Source organism: Chroicocephalus ridibundus, chromosome 22, assembly GCF_963924245.1.
Source record: "Chroicocephalus ridibundus chromosome 22, bChrRid1.1, whole genome shotgun sequence".
Lineage (NCBI taxonomy): Eukaryota > Metazoa > Chordata > Aves > Charadriiformes > Laridae > Chroicocephalus > Chroicocephalus ridibundus.
This window is the reverse complement of record NC_086305.1, coordinates 2,208,770-2,229,364: the sequence shown is the minus strand read 5'-3', so window position 1 is coordinate 2,229,364 and position 20,595 is coordinate 2,208,770. Positions and strand designations below refer to the sequence as shown.

Below are 20,595 nucleotides of genomic sequence, written 5' to 3'. Positions count from 1 at the left end.
TTTTTCTCTATTTCTGTCTAGATCTAAAATTCCTTCCAATTCCTTCAATTGTTCTTAACTCTGCTTCCGAAGGAAACGGGGCTGCACTTCACATACTCTGTGTAAGTGCGCACACGCTCTGTGTATGGAAGCACTTGTAGCCAGGTCACAATTTTTTAATTCATTCAATTTTAATTTTAACTCAGCCTGAGAGATAACAAAGCTCCTAAAACTTCAAGGAAAATAGGAGGTTGTGCGGAGGACAGAGGTCCTGTAAACATCCCACCCAAAAGACAGGCTGCGGCAAGAGGTCATGTGTTATCAGACACCACGGAGAAAGAACTTACAAGTACAAATAAAGTTTCAAACTGGAGTTGGTAACTGGCCACGAGAGACAAGTGTCCAGGACAGCAGGCTTTTTCCATAAGGACGCTCACAAAACACGTTTATTTTTTGACTCTGGAAGTGCTGTTTTGGCCCGATGCGGGCTGGGGTAAGAGGTTCCCAGGTTGCCCCTCACGGCAGCATCCTGCTTCAGCAGCGGCTCCTCACGCCCTTCCGTCAGAACGCCCGAGCCCGGGTTAAACAGTTAATAATGGGATTTTCTTAATTACTCTGACAGAAGCGGCTCAGGGAGCATCTGGGCGTGCAGCCGTGCGGGCAGACCCGGGGACGCAGCAGCCTCCAGACGGGGACGTCACGAGCAGCTGCAGGGAATAACCCTTCACCCCGGGCGGGAGAAGGTCTGGCTGCAGCGTGCGATCCCTGCGAGGTGTTTCTCCCTGTCGTCACACAGTGCCCTCTCTCCTCCCTAACCCTGCAGGCAGCCCGGCCTTGAACTTAAGTGGAGCAATGAGTCTGCAACAGAAATGAAAAGGCCTCGGACATGACAAACAGCTCTTGGCTCGGCACAGCACTCTCTGCCTCTCCCTCCTCACTAGCTATAAATTGGATTTCTGAAAATCAGCGATAAAACGTTGCTCTAATTCTCAAGACTATTTAGGTAGTAGAGAGAGATGAATGACAGAAAACCTCAGCAGACCTGGGATTAACAAGCTGCTCTCCAGCCTCTGTAGCCACGTGGGTGCAGATGGTGGCCAGGCTTTGCCACGTGACATAAGCCCACTGCGACCCACTAGTCTGGAGTGGAGGAAAAGCATTCGATACAGCGCTTACTTGTATTTTAAGCTTTTCCTGTGCTTTGTCCTTCCTTCTCTTGAACCTGTACTCACGAAGTAAGGTCCGGGTTGGTTTGATTTCCCTTCCAGCGCACTAGGCTGGCTCAGGTCCTGAACTCCTGGACCACTAAGGATGCGCTGGTTGAGTTTCTGAGAGGTGGCTCATGGAAGTCTGCTTTGCTCCTCCTCAGGAAGGAAGGGGCTATGAGGTGCCACATGTCGGGCCACCTTTGTTGGCCGCACTTCAGCTAATGAGTGCGGCTTGGTCGACTGTCCCCGGCTTTACTACTTACAGCCTCTCCGGGCAGCTGTCCGGCTGATCCAGGTACCCCCCATCCATCACAAACTTTAGCACCTGCTCGTTGGAGAGCCCCTGGTACGGCTGCTCTGCTAAACTGCTTATTTCCCAGAGGACAACACCAAACGACCTGAGAGAGAGAGAGAAGACTCCTGGTGAGAACAGAGCATCCCGGAGAGCTACAAGCGATAGCCTTATTTTGAAGAACACATACTTTAAAAAAGCACCACTATATGTTTAAGAAGAGGGTCTCGAAAAAAGAGTTTTTGTTTTGCGTGTACTCCAAGAAAGTCAGCAACTCCCAATTTACACTGTCCGTGTTACAACAGGGAGCTCTTCAGCTAGAGCCCACCGGGGATCGCAGAGTACAACTCACCACACGTCGGAATAAGTGGTGAAAACGCCATCCTTCAATGACTCGGGCGCCATCCACCGCACGGGCAGCAGCCCTTTGCCTCCCTTACGGTAATAATCCGTCTCGTAGATATCCCTGGTCATGCCGAAGTCTGAGAAAAGCAATTGGGACGTGTTACATGTCTCTCCTTCCACGCTCTTCCCACTGCGCAGCATCTCCAGCTGAATGTTTCCTGCCTTTGACACCAGGCTGTTGTCACCCCCCCTAACCCCCCTAAGCCTCTTACAGCCCAACGTGCTGCCATTTGTCACCTGGCGAGTAACATTCAAAACATTTTCCTTTTCCCTGTGTTTTTGATATGAGCCATGACAGAGACTCCAGAGTTAAAATTTCATTTCAAAAATTCATCCCCTTTAAGCGAAACAGAGCTCTCTGCCCTGAAACCCCACTGCCTCGGCTTTAATTCCAGAGAGGTCTGAAAAACCACCAGGCTGTGGAGTTTTGGTTTATTTTTAAATGTTGTATTTACTTATTTCTAAAAGAGTTTGGGTTGAAAACTGGTTCTTGTGGAAGATAAATGACTTTTAAAAGGCACCTCACCTAATGAGAGGATTATCAGCACTTGGTTTGTTGTACCCAACACCTTCTTTGTCATAATTCTCATGAAAGCAAAGAACAGTGAGGTAACTCCAGGCAGCTTAGGCTGGAAAGGCAATAAACCTTTGGGACAGAGGTTTGAGAATAGGGAAGTTTGAGAAAAGCTGCTCTGGCTCTAAGGGAGATGATTTTTCTGACTGAATTCCAGACAAGTCTTTCACAGGGAAGAAAAAGAGGAAAGTTTGCTGCATTTCCACACGGAGCCAGGGAAAATCCCCTGTGTTTGCTGCACTGGGCTTCACATATTTGCCTTTACAACAAATACGACCCATGGAATTATCTTCTGATCACACACTACATACCTCCGATTTTTACAGTGAAGTCTTCTGCAACCATACAGTTCCGAGCTGCAAGGTCTCTGTGAACAAATTTTTTGGCATTCAGATAGGCCATGCCATCGGCGATCTCTGCAGCCATCTGGATCATTTCTCTCAGCGTCGGTGGCGGACGACCAGGGTTATTCTACAACAAATAAAAAGAAGTATTAAAAACCAAATCAAGTTAGTCCGTTGCACAACAGACTCCCTTCTCTCCTGTCTTTACCTCGGCATCAGGTCTCAAAGAGCGAAGGTAACTTTTCAAATCTCCATGTGCCATTAACTCCATGACCACCAGAGTCGGTTGCCCTTTGGAGACCACCCCGAGGAGGCGAACCTGGAAAACAGAGAGAGAAATTCCTTCACGGCTGTGTCCAAACGTGCTGGGCAGAGCCCAGCTATGGAAAAAGGGGGATGTAGCAAAGCCAGCACCCCCCGAACAAGAGCTCCGAGCAGCACCACAACGCCCTGTCGCGGCAAGAAGTTCTGAAAGACGCATTTTATAAAACACGACGTGGAAAGATCCCAGCTCTTTTTGATCAACCGCCCCTGCAGAAGGGCTGCTTTTGTAAGCTGAACGCCAAGCTTTGCAAGCACCAAAGACCCATTAGTTATGTGACGGGACTTGCTCATCATCCGAGGCACCCAGAGACGCTTACCACATGATGGCAGCTGAACCCCTTCATCACAGAGGCTTCATTTAAGAACTCGATGCGCTCGCGGAGGCTGGCTGATTCGTTAACGGTTTTCACAGCTACGCGAGTCTCCGGCTCTCCCTTCACGATGTCCTTGGCAATTCCTTCGTACACCATGCCGAAGGAGCCCTGGCCCAGCTCTCGGAGGAGAGTGATCTTGTCTCGTGGAACCTCCCATTCATCGGGGACGTAGACTGTTGAGCAGAGAGAAATGTTTCTGAATTGCGCAAAGTATCTTTTGAAAGACATTTCTGCAGCAGCCTTGTGTAGCGCTGCCATGGGATGCTACGGGTATAAATATAAAAAAAAGAGTAGAAAAACTCCATAAAGACAATGCCAATCCCATACTGCTGCACTGCCTGAATGACCGGAGAAGAAATAAGGCACTGGAGGAAGCCCTCATTGCTCTCACCATCACTGGTGCTGAGATACTCGGGGTTAGAGGATGCGTAGAGCGGTCCGGTCGGTCCTTCCGTTTGTCTGGAAGAGAGACACAAATTCTTCAGCACTTTTGCAGCCTCTGACACATTCGAACCGAAGGCAGTTTGATTAATTCCCAAAGCACGCAGCAAATACAAACTGTCCCAATTTCCAAAGGCACAAAATATTTCCTAAACTAAATTAATGTTGCAATCATTATCTAAATTAGAAAATAAACACAGAGTTACTTCCGACAAATAAACAAAACCTTTGGATATAAGTTTTGCTTGTTCTGGTGGAAACAACATAAAATTGCACTCACCTCTTTTTCACAAGGACGTAAGCAGCTCCAATAATTCCAGCAATTATTATGGCAAAAATAATCGGAACAATTATAACAGCAATATTAGGCTGAGCATTCACTAAGAGAGAAAGAGAGAGCTGGAGGTATTACACAGGTCCAAAATCCAAGTCTTTTCCTCAATCAAATCTCCCCCTTGACCAAACTGGAACAAACATGAAACTAGAGGCTACTTCAGACAGGGAACCCGGGGCTGGTCAGAACGAGAACTCATGAAGAGAAGTCATATGTTTCTAGGTAATTTCAGTTTCTTGAAAGTAGATGGACTGGTAAATATTTTATGCCCTGCTATAGTTCCCTGGGCAGTGCTTGCTAACCCCCGTCTTCCAAAAATAACCTGGGTTTCTATCAGGAATTAAGCGTTGGGAAAAAAAAAAAATGAACTCACAATAATCAGCCACATAAAAATAGGTAGGTTCTGTCCACGAGCCGTTTCCAGCCAGTGATGTAGCTCGTATGCGGACGCTGTAGTTTCCAGGCTGGAGCCCACGGAGTTTGCAGCCCTGCTCGTTGGCAAAATGCTTACGGGAGACGCAGTAGTGTGCTTCCTGCGGGAGGAGGGAAGAGGAAACCTGCCTTACGCTGCCTCCGCAACGGCCCCGAGCTCTGCAACAGCACACTGGGACTCCCACCTCACCGCCCTGTCTGGCAAAGGTACACAAACAGGGCTTTCACACGCTCAGGTCTTTTCCCATAGAGCGGTTTGTCCTGGATTTGCATTTTACAGTTTAGCAGTTCAGATTACAGCGTGCATATGCCATTTGCTGTACGAGACCTCAGCCCTGAAACCGGAGCCGGGCTGGCAAACGCTCCTGCCCGCACGGCGCTGGCACGCTGCGGGGCAGCCGGGCTGCCCACCGGCTCGCGGGCTGCCCAGCGCCTTCCTAATTTCTGTCTAAGCAACTGACATTCAGATGTCTGTTTTCTATCCTTCTGCGAAATAGAATTCCTAAAAAAGCTCCCTGCAGAAAGCTGGCAAATCAGATAGGTTGATCTGGCAAACTGGCACCAGAGAGGCGGATTTTCATCTCTTGGTGTCGCCACAGACAGACCTCCAGAGGACACAAATTCACCTGTAGAGTTTTACGTCACACTGGCTGATGCACAAGGAAACCAGACAGGACAGAACACCACATGCACGAGGGCTATTAAAGACTGAAGAGTCCCGGACTCCCAGGCGGAGGTCTTTCTCCAAACATGCTGAGTTAAGGGACAAGCAGAAATTCTCACCTCTGTCTCCCCAAGACGTCCGTAATTCACTTCATACAGCACAATAAGACCATTTGGCTCCTTTGGTTCCTGCCACTTCAAATGCACCGTATTTTTTTCAACCACTTCATGGGTAACTGGACCGATGATGTCATCAGCCTTGGCTAGAACCAAGGTCGTGATTAATCATAGTTTTATTTCATGTCTGGCAAAATTCAAAACTGCAAATACTCGGGGAGACCTTCCAGCCCCTTCCGGTCCCTAAAGGGGCTCCAGGAAAGCTGGGGAGGGACTCTGGAGCAGGGAGGGGAGCCATGGGACGAGGGGGAAGGGTTTTACACTGCGAGAGGGGAGATTGAGTGAGATATTGGGAAGAAATTCGTGGTGAGCCCCTGGCCCAGGTTGCCCAGAGAAGCTGTGGCTGCCCCATCCCTGGAGGGGTTCAAGGCCAGGTTGGACGGGGCTTGGAGCAGCCTGGGCTGGTGGGAGGTGTCCCTGCCCAGGGCAGGGGGGGGCACTGGAGGGCCTTTAAGGTCCCTTCCCACCCAAACCGTTCTAGGATTCTCTGATAATACTTCATCCATCGCCCTTTCCTACCAGGACCCAAAGAGAGCAGCAGTCCTACACGATGTTTCTGTATTGCAGCTGGCTCCCAGAGGAAAAGCAGCATTTTGAAAACAGCCATCAACCCAAAGCAAAGCTCAGGGAGGTAATTAATTACCTTCCGGCATGGTCCTGGCACTGACATAAGCTGCAACACTGCATCGGGACTCCTGAGCATCATGGTTACAGGCGTGGAGCTCAATGCGATACCCGGTGAAATGCCGCAGGCCTGAGATAACCAAAGACTCCTTAAACCGGACTTTTTCAAAAGGTTTCTGTTCCTCTGCGTTCTCAGATGCTATTGCAGAATTGTTCGGAGAGGATGCGATGGTGGGTATCACCACAGTGGCGTTTGCCACAGAGCCAAGGTCTCTTCGTTTTCTTGACGGCCTATTAAATAATACAGGTTACAATTTTATGTGTTATATTCACTGTAAACACATTCGCCTGAAAAGGAAGAGTTCGAATGGCTCAGAGTGCCACCGAAAATGCAAATTCAAGCCTCATATTTGTGATGCAACAAAGAAATTCAGGACTTTTTTTTTTTTTTAATAAAAAGCCCCCGAGCAATCTGTCTCACCCCCTGTAATGCACGTCGCTTCTTAAAATCAGGTATCGCCCCGACTCTTCCCTGCACAGCTCCATACAGGGGAGAAAACCCCTCAAGCAACCAACAAGCCTAAAGCACTTGCTTGAGAATGGAAGTTCTTTTAGACCCTCCCAGCGGAACACAGCTCTGCCAGGCTGCCTCGCGGACGCCCTGCAGGGCGCTGCAACGCTTTGCCGTTCATCCCCTCCACGTTCTAGCTTCCAGCGAGCGAGGTCGCATCGCAGCCCCCAACCTCAGGTGTGCCACGCGTCCCAGGTGTCACAAACTTGCATTTATAAAGCGTAAGACCAGTTTCCCAGCTCATACAGACAGATAATTTTAACCTTTTCCTCAGAGACCAAATCTGTTACGTTCTTTTCAACAGATGCATTTGAAACTCACAGGTTAGATTACGTATTAGTTGTACGATTTTGTTAACCAAATATTGCCTCTCAAATTATTGCGCTTCAGTCCGAAATCAGATTTTTGCAGTTGTAAAGCCAGAACCGGCAGCGGGATCCTGTCAACTCCCCTGTTGGCAAGTGAGTGCCGCTGGCCAACTTTAATGTCAGATTCTGTCAGTAACCAACGCGGTGAATCAGTAATGGTGTTTGGTTACACAAAAGGAATTAATGCCATTTGAAAAGCGGACCATGTATTTTAAGAGGATGACGATCTTTTTTTCTGTGTGCATGTGCGCGCAGCTATTAAAGGGTACAAAGAGTGACCTGAACTGAACCCACACTTGAGGCATCTCCAGTCTCTAAAAATGTACCGAGCTGCTGAAGCAAATCTTTGCTGCTGAACCGACCTTTCCACTGCCACCCTCTGAGGACCAGGCACATGATTGGCCAAGTGCAGCTACGCGGGGCATGGAGAGACCGGGTCCCTGCCACCCCCAGCTCCGCTCCCTGCTGGTATTTTCTCAACCGGCAAACGCAACCCGCTGGAAAGCAGATTTTAAGATTTCCTCAAACTAAACCTTGGGCTGTACACGACAACGTTAAGATATTCATCCACCTGATGACAAAACGGGACGCCACACGGCAGGTTCAGCAGAGCACACTCCAGTTCTTGGTTTTCTCTTTCTCTAATTACTAATTAACTCATTTTGGAGCCGCTGTTATCTCAGCTTGTGCATTGTTCTGAACAGTGTCCCCCAACAATGGGGCAGAGTTCAGCGGCCCCGGCCGGGGTCGTGCCACCTCGCTCCTTTGGAAGGAACCTTGACGGTCAACCAGAACCTTGTTCGGACTTAGAGGCAAAGCTCCACCCTGCTGTTTACAAAGTGTGGATTCAGCTGTTCCTCACGTTTAAGAGAATTTTGTTTTTCCACAAGTAAAACAGTAATTTGACCACTGATGCAACACAGGTAAAATGCAAGAATGACCTCTTCCTTCTCAAGTAACAGACAGCAAGAAAAACTTCAGAAGCTGTAAACCCCAACCTTCCCCTATTTATTATCTTGGATTTGCAGCAATTTTCTTGCCAAATTCTCTGTATTTTCAAACATCTGATGACTTCCCATAGTTGTTCCAGTGCAATTTTCATTAGGGCCATTTCAGTAGCTCCAATGACCTGCCCTGTGAAACACTCGCGTTCAGGCTCCCTCTGCTCCCACTGCCAGAGACTGGCAGCGTCTGATGGCTCTCGCTTCGCCGAAGGACAGAAGTGACAACTCATCACGTGCAATGGCCTGTGCTGGGGGATTTTAAAGACGCATCACCTAGCTTAGGCTACGTTTTTCCACATACCTGTGTGGAACCAGCAGAGGAACAGCTGGCCTGTCTTCCCCCTTCTGCTGGCAAAAGCATTTATATTTTTGTCTGTACAACTAAGTGCATTGAACTGGGAAACCCAGAAAAAGAGACTTTTCATGTGAGCCATTTCCCAGATCTCGTTCCCTCTGTAACCCACTGGTATTTGTGATGGCACAAGTGTGTGTGGCAGAGAGAGGACAGAGACAGCCAGAAGAGCGAGACTGCTGCTTCTGCAGTAGTGACGGTGGCGAGTATAGAGAAATCACATCCTGAATAGCAGCCGTTTAGGTCCCCTCTGCCTCTCAGGACTTTTATTACTTTTGAAATCTTTCCATGCTTTCCACAGAATCACGGAGCGGCTGAGGTTGGAAGGCACCTCTGGAGATTGTCTAATGCACCCCCCGCTCAAAGCAGGGGTGGCCAGAGCAGGTTGCTCAGGACGGACCGCGGCTGGTCGGGTTTGAGTATCTCCAAGGAGGGAGACTCCACAACCTCCCCGGGCAACCTGTTCCAGCGCACAATCACCCATTTGCTCCAATCTGTGCAAAACACGTTCCAATGTAAGAGCAAATAACACAGGAAAGAAGAAACAAAGCATCAGCTTCTGATGGCCACTTTGTTCAGCTACAAGGGGAGGGTACAAAGCGCGTGGCATAAAGATACCCGCGAGCTCCGACTGGGAAGGTGGGTATGGCAAGAAGCCTTTAGAAACTTGCAGTTTGCCTTGCCAGTGCCAGCGCAAATTAACCCACGAGACCTGTGACGGTGTCTCCTAGAGTAACCAGCCATGCAGATGGGGAAGGAACAGCCGCTGTGGTTTCCAGCGGGGCTCTCAGCAAGTCAGGGGAGACGAGAGCTGGCCTGCGGCAGAGCCTGGTACGGAGCGGGCGCCGCACAGGGGTCAGAGAGCTGGGACCAGGACAGGAGGAGACAAACAGTACGTTGAAAACAAGGAGACAAGAGGTAGGAGGAGTAACTTCTCAACTGCTCTGTCTCCTGCACCCCTGCCATCTCATATTCCCTCATATTCTCAGCTGTGAGATTCCTCTCCGTGACTGGCAGAAGGTTTCTTATCTCCAGAGAGGTCAATAAACTACCAGGAGCTACAGAAAAAGCACCTGAAGTAAAACACACTTCATCTTCAGTTGGCAGGCTCTGGACAGGCTGCCCTATGAGCAGGCAACGGGCACAGCAATCATGGGAAAACTAATTCCACTTTACGTTGCCGCAGCCTGGAGCCTGTCAGGAAAGACAAGCAGGAGGCATGCCAGGAAGGTGTCTCTACTGCTGCCTTAAAACAGCAAACGGGGCTTGTCTTAAAAGGATTAGTTAGCCTAGGGGAAGTGGAGATCTCTTCCTTAGCAGGCTGACAAGGTGGCACATCCTGGTGATTGGTTTCTTCCTAAAATACATACCCCAGAAACTGGCCTGAGAAGCATCCCGGGCTGGCTGCACGACAAAATTGAAAGAGAAAAAAATAATAAAAAAAAGAAATCAGATTGTCAGAATTGTCTGCCCACATCAAGAGGAGTCTGGCTTTTGTACGCGGCTTGGTTCTCCTCTGCCTTTGAGTATGTTGTGTCCTGGCATCGTTGTGCACACTGACGCTTGTCCTTGGGGTCAGCACTGACAGCGAAGGAACAGCCCAAGGAGCGACTCTGCACAAGCTTCCCGGGGACAACTGCAGGCACCAAACCAGGCTGGCAGAGCAGAGACACTGTCTGCTAAGGCACTCAATGGCAAGAAATGTTCAGTGCACTAACGTAGCTTTTGTCAAGCAGCTGAAAATAAACATTTATTAGCTAAGGGCGGTAAGCAGAGAACAAATTTAGAGCACAAAATGCACGGCAGTGAAGAGGGTAAATCATTAGAGACTCTAACCTGATTCCCAGAGCTTCCTCTGTGAGTTGCATATGAAGTGTGAAGACATTCAACACCACTTAATGTGACACTGTGTGTGCCATTCAAAACAGGACATTCACCACCCACAGCAGTCGCATTCCTCATGGTATTGGAGGTATTTCCCAGACTAAGTGCAAGGAAGACCGCAAATACCACGCGAAAGGACAAGGCTGTGGCATGGTAAACTTCCCTTTTTCTTTTCCTTTCTTTGCAACTGGATGAAAAGCTAGACCACAAAATTTGAGAACTGAAAAAAAAAAGAGCTATTTTTGGCAGAATACAAGTTTAAAGGAGCTGCAGGCATTTAGCTATTTGTTAAGGATTCTCACTTTATTCTCAAGCTGAGGAGAATTCAGAGACAGGAAATAAGAGCAGAATCTTCCAAATCTGCAGTAACACCAGCTGCAGGTGCTCAGCTCGCCCCAGTCTCCACCACACACACTCAGCTGGACTAGATGGTCCCACAGAAGCCCAGGGAGACTGGCAACGTGGCCACCTCCGGCCCAATATTTTTGTTTAATAATCACCTACGTTTCCCTGCCCCTGACCACCTAGGCAATAGCGTCTGACATTTTGTACCTGGGCACAAAAACCTCATTGTGAAGATAGTTCTCAAACGTCTTGCGGAAAGCAGACTCCTCCAGCTCCTTTTGTATTTGAGAGTCTGTTTTAGGACAGGAACAACATTCCCCACTGACATCCTCACTTTCACTTTGATTGTACTTCTGAGGGTCTTCGGATTCAAAAGGGGGAGACCACGTCCTTGAGGGCAGTTTCAATCCTGTGGACAAAACAATTTCAGTTGTCACTCATGCCTGGCGTGGCAGAAGCAGATGTTTGATCCCACAAAGATCCAGAACTAGCGTACGCAAGACTCACAGCACATCTGGGCATCCTGAGCTTCCGTATCCAGGCCTTCGCATGACAGGCCTGTGATTCAAACCTGTGCTGGTTTTGAAACGGAGCTCAGGTGCTGCCGGAGTCAGAGGCAGTTCCACCCCAGCTCAGGTAACCCAGGGCAGCAGGTCAGAGCCTGGGAGCCCTCAGTGAAACTCTGTATCCTGAGAAAAATCCAGAACAGGCCCAGGATGCCTTCAAAAATTAACTCGGCCACCGATCTCCAGAAGCACTGAAATTTTTTCCCTTCCTATCTCCACAGCTGTTATTAAACTTATTACTGAGTTTAAAAGGAACAGGCGCAGGAGGGAGATCCCCAAAAGAAAAAATATCTGAGTACTTTGTAAAAAAATGCTTTTGGAGAGCTTTTGCACATAACTTGGCAATAGCGCCTAATGTATAATGTAACTGAACGGTGGGAGAACACAGCTGCATCTCAGCCTGCTTCTTGAACAAGTCTTGAAAACAGCAAAATTAGGCACCCAGAGCATCTCTAAAGTGTGTGAAAATCCTGCAGACAACTCTGAGACAGTGTGAAAGACAGGCACAGAGAGAAAAATAGACACTCACCTTTTAAGCAGTAATCAAGTTCATAAAGCTCGCTGTCTTCTGCCTGCTGCTGCCAGTACACCAGGTAGTGTGTGATGTTTCCATTGGGCTCCGAGGGCGGCTTCCACTTCAGAATGATTTGGGATGAAGAGTTGGAAACAGATATCGGATCTAACGGGACCGATGGAACTGCGTGGGTGGGAAAAGAGACAGAGGTCACTTCCACTGCTCTGCGAGAGCCTGACAGAATGAGGCACAAACGCAGGCGAGTTTCCATTTCCATGGGAACAAATGGCGTTCTCCGCAGTGGGTCCACTGACGCCCAACAGTCCTGCGGCAGGAGACACCAGGGTGCACACAAGCTCTTATGCATGGCCAACACGAGCCCGACGGAAGAAGTGCATGTTGGCACCACCTCCCCATGCAGGGAAGCACATGCCCTTCCATTTGTTTAGCAAGGATGCCCTTAGGCAGGATACCCGAGTAGAGCAGCAATGGCAGTGGAAACTTTCATGGGTACGCGACTATCACAACTACCACGCAGAAGACTACTTAGACTATCTATTTTTCACTTGCAAAGCAGCACTAGTTTAATGGCACTGACCAGTAGCGTTGGTCTGGACATAGATGATTTCACTCTTTGCACCATATGTTCTTCGTTCATCTGAGAAGGTGACCAGAGTTTTGACAAACACGGCGTACTGCGTCCATGGCTTCAAGCCCCTCAGAAGCCAGCCTGGCTGGGCCTGGGCTTTGGGCTCATTCGACCGCGGGGGTGGGTCGACATCCACAACCGTCCAGCTATTGGACCCACAAGCGTCCTGGCCATCAAACTCCGTCACGTTTTGGTATGGACTTTAGAATAAAAGGAAAAGCCTCAAATTAACGGAATCCTAATTCAAACTTTTAAAAACAACATTTCTAAAGACATCACTGAAAGTTATAATCCTTTACCCTTTGGAGAAAGTATAACTACCTCATTGTACATATTCTGAAAATGAAGCCGAGGGAGCTTTGCAACCCAGTCTCCAAACACTATCACGGATCAGGCAGCGTTCCGGAGATGATCCCAACAACTAAATCCAGGCTAATTATTTTCAGCTTTATGAAAATCAGCTCAGTAACCTTGATTCTGAAAGAACGTTTCCCACCTCAGAGGGAATAAATACCTCAACATTCCACGGAGATAGTGGGGAGATGATAAACTCCACAGTTAGAGTATGTATATCTAGAATAGTTGGAACAACTAATGTCTGGATTGCTCTTAAATGAGGAATTTTGACTGTACACAACTCAGGTAAGTCCCTTTTACGTAAGGGTAACACTGGAAACTTAAGCGTAGGAGCCAGACAATCACAGAAACTAAATAACTGCGCCCACAGCAGGTTTAATATCTACCCTTCAATGCCAACTGCCCTTTGTGGCAGCCCAGCGTGGCTATTGTTTTGTAACCTAACGCTGGATCACTTACGCTTCTTTGTAAAAAAGCATAAATCCCAGGAGATCCCGGAAATCAGGAGGCCAGTACGGCTCCCACTTCAACAGGATCTTGTCATGAGATGTTCTAATGGAAGAAAACTTCAGCAATTCATTTTCACCTGTAACAAAAGAGAAGTGACAATAATTTTGTTAACGCTAAGAAATAAAGGCTTCTATTTTTAATTATCTTAGAAGTTTATTTTCTCCACAGGTAAATATGAGGACGCTGGTGTTGAGAAGAGCTGCTCATTAACACCCATCTCACTTCGACGCTATTCCTGCCCTAAGCCAGGGGCTGGAACCTCCTGCGGTTCCTGCCAGCTGAAATTTTTCACTGGTTTTATGAAAATGAGCCTGTAGAAGAGTCGAACTAAATTCTAATAAGCGTGAAAACTAGAGGCAACATATTTTAAAATTCATCACGATCTATATTGCTGAACCCCATCGTATGATTTGCACGGCTTCTGCAGCCTCGGCCGGCCCAGCGCGTGGGCTCCCAGCCCTGCCCGGTCCCTTCGCAGCGACGGACAACGAACAGTTGCAGGAGGGTGGAGTTCTGAGACTCGGGGGACGCGTTACGATATGGTATGTCCTTGTCCACGCAGCCCAAGAAGGACAAACTGCGTAGCTCTGACTGGATTTGCCATTCCTGCAGTAGCTGCACAAGGGAGGAAGAACATTCATTTCACGGGCACAACATCCAGAACAAACAAGGCTTTTTTTCTTCCCCCCCCCATATTTTTGGTAAACAGGATGCTGCCCATGTGAAAACTAGACTTGAAATGTAAAAACAAACAAAAAGCCAAACACACTGACTGGCAACCTGTGGTTTGAGGTGGGGGGTGGCACAGGAGCAGCTCAGCAGAGTGGCGTTAAAGCTGGCAAAGAGAAATGAAACCGTCTCCTCCTGCTCCCTTAAACAACCCAACCAGCCAGCCCGGGAGCCGCACGCAACCCCGCACAGAGCTGGGTTTGAACCCCAAATCCAGTCTCATCCCCAAACGTGGGAAGAGCTCGTTAGCGTCTCATGGGAGGAGATGACCTTTACAAGCAGCTAATTCCTCGTGCCTCCTTCGCTCTGCCCGGGCCAGGGCTGCGATACCCGAGGGACGGCTCTGTGTACGTTCTTTCACTGGTACTGCCAGTTTTTAGGTGGGCAGTCATTACATTCCCTTCTCCCCACAGTGCTGGCACGGCCACACGTGTTGATGTGCTGCAAACTGGATCAGGAAACTGATTCAGCTGAAAGATCTTCACTTTCTACGTCTGCTCACAAATAGCTGCACCAGCACAAGGACAGAACTGGGGAAGGGGCTGTGCAAAGGGCAAGGAACCAAAATGCAAGGGACTGAAATCACAGTTTAATTAATGCCAAGAGTATCGGTGGCGATACCTGCTTAAACACCTAATGTGCCAACCGGTGTGTGCTCCTGTCCCTGCCTGCACGTAAAACTTCGTGGGGCCAGACAATAAATCAGAGCAGAGAGATGACACAACCCAAGAACAAGAAAGCAGAAATGCCTTGCTGTTTTTTACCCCATATTGATTCAGAGTAGGCTTCGCCACGTGGCGCCGTAAGAGTTCTACTGGCACCAAGAGGGAAATGGGGTTGTGTGGGGCATAGAACGGGAACAAACGGCGGGGCTGGGGTGCCGAAGGGATGTGCTTATGGCAGTGTTGCTGCCAAAATACCTGTCTGCAAAACTACACCTTCAGTAGCCCGACTTCAGTTAGAGCACAAAGCAACACTGTGTGTTTGCCCCTCAGTCACGCTGACACAGGCGTTGTCTTATCGTTGTTTCTGAAGAAAGCTGTTAGCTTAAAAACCTCTGAGAAGCATAACAGAAATTGTTGGAAAAATTTCTCTGACTGTTGTCATAGCAACTCGCCCGCATGGCTCCAGAGATGGGTGGAAATCCCATTTCTCTACCATGTTTGTTCTGTGTGCGCACTGTCACCTCATGACATGGGAAAAGAAGATTACGCCTGTTAATCAGGTACTCGGCAGTAACAGCAAGTCCCAGCCTGGACTGAGGTTATGTTGTGCTAAACTCTTCCAAAAGGCACAACAATACACTCAGCCCCGAAAACCTCACAGCTGAGCACACAGAGAGCAAACTTCTGAAGACCAAAGCTGGCAAGGCAGGCTCCTGGCCAGACGGGGAACCCATAAGGACTTTTACTCATGGCACATCGACAGCGTCGCTGCGGCGCACAAGCAAGCGGCAAGTCACATGCCGGGTGCTTTACCAAAGGACAAGGACAGTCCCTGGAAAAGCATCGCAGGCTGGGCTGGAGAAACGAGAGTCGGAGGTGAGCAGGGCAGAGGGAGAGGAAAACGAATCAAGTCTCGCTGCATCCTGAGACTTTCTTACATGAGGCTTGATCACCGTTGGTCTTCAGGGCTATGTCGTTCCTTTCCTGTCGCCCCTTAGTCCCCGAGATCTCCTCCATCTTGTGGATTTCCGACAAACACAGTTTGGGATTATAATGGAAGAAGAGTTTGCCTCGTGCAATAGTGAGGTTGTGTTTACTCCAGTCCCAGAGCTGGCGAAGATTCTGGTTATCCAAGGCATAAAATGAGTAATTCCTGAAAGCAGAGAACGGAAATGTGGATTGGGGGGCAATCCACTGAAACTGGGGGGCAATCCACCAAAGACTTTTTTTTTTTCTCATGCACTAATCCAGACACCAAAGAAAAATGAATGCAAACTATCTTCCCTGGTAGGCCACAGGCCATGGGCAGTGAAACAGTCAAAAATAACCTAGGAATTGTTTACCAATACAAATCACCCTGATAGCACCGGCACTCCTTATACTTCAAAGCACTAAAATAAAGTACCTTTTGAAAGCACTCACCCAGCTTCTAGTGTTTCTCCTCTGATCAGATGTAGTTTACGAAAAAAAGAAAGAGAAACCAAGGCATAAGACCGGCGAATTTTGAGGTAACCTGAGATTTCTTCTATCAAGCCAAGATTCGCTTCTAGCTCAGCCGCTATGTTATCTGTGGAGAGGAAAACACCAGGTTTAGTTTTCTGATACCACAGAGAAAATCACCGATATCGGAGCCCAAACATGGTAAATAGAACTGCTTTACGTTAATTCCTAAGAACTTACAAAAAACACTTAGAAAAAAACCACCAAAAGAACACCACAAGAGCCTTTGCTCTGCGGTTATTGCTGTGACTCACTCTCAGATTCAGAGCGGTCACAGCGAAGGAGCGGTGCCCCAGCTCACGGCCGGTGCCACGTTCACTGAGCTGACACCCAGCGCTCCCTACCCCCTTACTCATGCAGAACTTACTTCCTCCACGGATATTTATAACTAAGCTTCCATTGACAACTGTGCAGCCACGGAGCTCCTGGGCCGACGTCACCGAGTCGATGGTCTTCTCCTTCCCATAGTCGCAAACCTTCGGACAGGGCCCGGCGCAGGGCGTACAGTGCAAGCTGAAAAACAAGGGAATCAGGAATGCAGAAGCGATGCTTTCGCGCAATGGCATCTAGGGCGTCCCCAGCAGCCCTCGAAAGCGAGCAGTCAATTCAAAGCCACAATATGGCACGGGATCCACCTGCAGTGCGCAGCACACGGCTCTTAGGAACGCCAAACAACTGATGCTAATTCTTTAAATTGTCATTTCCACATTCCCAACGCTAACCACTCTGGCCCTTCCTACGTAACAGGAGCCAGAATGAGGAGATTTTCACTATTTTGAGTAGCACCTCCACCAGGACGCTGCTCGGTGCTATACACACCAGGGGTTTCAAGATCAAGAAACCCAGGCCCAGTCTCCATCCCAAGATCGTTATCCAAACATGTAACTGATGAGCGGAGAGCTGGCCATTCGGCTGGGAACCCTCTGACTAAGGACTGGACATAAAGTTGCTTTGGGAAAAAAAAAAAAAAAACCACCAAAAAAAAACCCAACAGAAAAAGGCAAGCATGTGCTTTGTGCTCTGGGGAAATACTTCTTAAATGGCAGCAAGACGATTGCTTGCCCTGGTCACAACACCACGAGAACGTGTCCCCAACTGCTTCAGAGAAATAAACGCTCTAGGAAAAGCACGGAGCAGTGCGGTGAGGTCCCACTGACGGCAGCCTGGACCAAGCGCAGGAGAGAGGCGATGGCTGCTGTTACACAAGCGGCGTGTCAACTTTGGGGGCTGCTAGTTCATTCTTTTGGAAAGAAAAACAGGAAATGGAATAAAAAGTCCCATTTAGAATGAATTCCCTGAAATTATTACGGCAGGAGCAAATACATGGGAGCACAACGCTACCAATATTCATAGGAAATCTGACTCATCACAATATATAATGATATTGTGGGACAAACAACGAAGTTTTCAGTGATAAACAGCTCAGCAACATAAATTATTTAATTCTTTTGTCGAAAAACCCTGGGAATAGCCGGAATGGCTGTTCCCTGCTTTGATTCATGCTTGTTTGTTACATTGTCCATTTATGTCTGGCACAGCTTGAACCTGCTCAATGAAAGTAATTACAGGGACGAGGGACAGATATTCTGAGAACGATCCACTCAAAAATACACCACGCTCTTCTCATTAGACGTGACTTTTGCCTGTTCTGCCCAACAGCAAGGCTTTCCAGCCTGAGGTCTGCTTTGGAGGGGACGGCAGCAGGGCTACTAACGCCTCTCCATCGCCCACCTCCCTCGTCCCACCCGATCACAGAAAGACCCCTCCAGCTTGAGGACCCTCCTCTTCCTCGTCCTCTCCCTCCATCTCCCTTTCCCACTTTTTCCAGGCTTGAGAGGAAACAAGGGAAGCCAAGGGAAGAATTAAACTACTGGCACGTGGTAGGCAGACCCGTCTGCTTTTAATGGCTTGAATTAGCAAGGTATTAGTTTGCAAATCATATTAAAGTAGACCAGGTAATTGTCACAGACACTCCAACGCCGGGAACTTTTCTTGCTCTTGACACAGAACACAAAGCCGCTGCCCACGCGAGAGAAAAGCACAGCAGAAAACCGACAGCACGGTTTCTTTACCTGCAGACACTTGTACTTACTTGCTGGAATTCATGATGTACCCTGACGGGCATTCGTGAACGCACTCGTTATTGTGGATAACGTGACACCCCGACTCCCGGGCGTTTTTGCATTTGTTGTGCAGTTCCTGGCAGAAGCTGAAGGTCACACAACGCCACCCCTCGAAGCGATAGTAACCGGGTGGGCAAGTGTCCACGCATTTGCCTTCCAGGTAGAAGTTGCGGCAAGCCACGCATTTTTCAGGGTTGTTGGGCTCCGTGCAGTCCCCAAGACACTCGCTGTGACAGCACTGACCATCGGAGGTGCAGCCTTGGGACTTGCAGGCAGCTGGGCAAACTGGGAGGAGAAAAGATAAAAGGCAACTGAGTATTCACAGGACAACCCGGTGATGTGCCACCATGAAAGGCTTACGAGCAACGACACTTCATCCTGCTCGGCTTGGCAACCTTCTTTTCATAGAGGCATCCATGAAGTGCAGATGTCTGCCTCATCTCCCCTTTTCAGTGCAAATTCCAAATTTTAACAACCTTTTTGAAGAATGCTATCATTCACCCTCACAAGTCATTAATGCTCATCTTCAAAAAGAGAAAACCGAGTTTTCCTCTTCTCTCAGTCCAGTGCTACGAGGCTCCCAGGAGAGCTTTGGTGACTCCAACATTATTTCTGAAGCCCAGAAGTGATGAGACTCTACAGCGAGAGCTCCCCAGCCTGGGATAGCCAGTTTCAGCCAAAAGATTCTTGTTTCTTAGTTTGCAAAAGTAAGGTTCCCACAGTAATGCTGCAAATAGTGCATGTCCAACAGTACTTCCACGTAACCCTTCAGCTTTATCAGGATTTGCTTCCTATCTGTCCCTCAGCCTGTCACCGGTTTCCCCGGAGGAAGCCTGCTGCCCTGGCACCCAACACGAGCTCTTCGGGGACTCTCCCAGCAAGTCCACAAAGAAGGGCACCCATGAGTGTCACTGCTTGAGGTTTTTTGTGGTTTACTTTTTAATTACCCATTACTTAGTGCCTCACAATACTTCTAATGAGTGGTTTGGGCTTTCAACTAGAAACCAAGCAGCAGCGTAGCTCGGAGCAAACGCCATGACTAACATTGAGCGCACCCAGAGAAGCCCTCAAGGAAGCAGAGAGGACAGACCTGTCCCTCTGCCGCTCAGCACCTTCACACGCCGTCTCAACCATTCAAACGAGGCTGAACCAATTAAGTCGAACCGCTTAATCCAGAAGACGCCACAGAACTTCAAGTCAGAAAAGACAGAACAAAGCTGAAACCATCACTACAAGAGCAAGCACCAAAGGCAAGTTCGGCTTTGACGCGGCCGTTTAAACAGCAGGAGGAAGAACTTTAGATGAAGGACGGGGGACGTGGGCCTGGATTTATCTGCATGGTGACAAACAGCCTTTGGGCTAAAGCTGTGAATTGCCACGACGCAGATCAAGACATCACCTTCTTCTCACCACACAGGAGGGTTTTGTCCAAGGGCACATCAGAACGGCTTCCCATGTCCTGCCCACGCGCCCTCGGTGAAGGGAGGAAGAGATCAGTCCTCCTGTGCTGGCCAGACCAAGGAACTTCACCCTGAATTAATACCATCCGCCTCAAAATTTCCCAAGCTTTCTGTCCAATATTCAGTGTTGAAGCAGGAGGGACTTTACTTGGGGAGGTCCCAGACACAACGATGTTCAGGGGCTAAAATGTTATTTTTAATTTCTGGCTAATGCGCGCGAGCAGACCAAGAGCGGAACGTGGGCTACTTTTACTCAAGCAAATGAGCAGCGAGTCGGACCCGCAGTGCAGCGCGATACCAACCTTTTGATGATCTAATCCCCAGCTGTGGTTAGGAAGAAAATCCCCCTCTGCCCCACGTTAAAGGATTGCAGAATTAAGTGCGTTAAAGCGGTTAATGCCACTCTTGGAATAAGCAGCAGTGGCTGCAGTAGGCGGGATGGTAACGATGAGCAACCTCTGGTCTGCTCCAGCCTGAGAAATCCTTTGAAGAGATATGAAATGGATGAGGTTGAAATTCTATCACAAGGTCAATTTAATCTCAAATACCGGACTGCTTCCATGTCAGTCATCCACTGCAGGTGCCTCCTCTGTGCATCCCCCAAGATTCAGCCCTTAACCAGAATCACAGGAGCGTGTTTCACCTGCTTTTACGCTGACCAACATTTTGCCCTTTTCTAGCATTAGCTCTTATTTTGTGAACCTGTCACAATTAGTAACTGCTCGAAATGCAGCAGCCAAATAGAAGCAACTTGCAGATGATACCTTGTATTAGACTAAATACAAAATGAGAAGCTTGTTTTAAAAGCACGGTTATACATTCTTTAC

The 20,595-nt window shown here is 48.6% G+C and overlaps 1 protein-coding gene across 1 annotated transcript in view; it reads right to left on the bottom strand.

Annotated features, from left to right (window-relative positions):
- Nucleotides 1-20,595, bottom strand: part of INSR (insulin receptor) — a 55,422-nt gene that overhangs the window by 5,192 nt on the left and 29,635 nt on the right. The window contains exons 3-20 of the mRNA XM_063358450.1: nt 18,278-18,593; nt 16,553-16,698; nt 16,108-16,252; nt 15,624-15,838; nt 13,241-13,367; nt 12,374-12,624; nt 11,791-11,958; nt 10,903-11,104; nt 6,191-6,462; nt 5,491-5,633; nt 4,649-4,808; nt 4,222-4,321; nt 3,892-3,959; nt 3,444-3,673; nt 3,011-3,121; nt 2,770-2,929; nt 1,832-1,961; nt 1,451-1,585 (exon numbers count right to left, since the gene is read on the bottom strand). Coding sequence (XP_063214520.1) covers nt 1,451-1,585; nt 1,832-1,961; nt 2,770-2,929; nt 3,011-3,121; nt 3,444-3,673; nt 3,892-3,959; nt 4,222-4,321; nt 4,649-4,808; nt 5,491-5,633; nt 6,191-6,462; nt 10,903-11,104; nt 11,791-11,958; nt 12,374-12,624; nt 13,241-13,367; nt 15,624-15,838; nt 16,108-16,252; nt 16,553-16,698; nt 18,278-18,593 — 3,079 coding nt within the window. The remainder of the gene's footprint in view (nt 1-1,450; nt 1,586-1,831; nt 1,962-2,769; nt 2,930-3,010; nt 3,122-3,443; nt 3,674-3,891; nt 3,960-4,221; nt 4,322-4,648; nt 4,809-5,490; nt 5,634-6,190; nt 6,463-10,902; nt 11,105-11,790; nt 11,959-12,373; nt 12,625-13,240; nt 13,368-15,623; nt 15,839-16,107; nt 16,253-16,552; nt 16,699-18,277; nt 18,594-20,595) is intronic.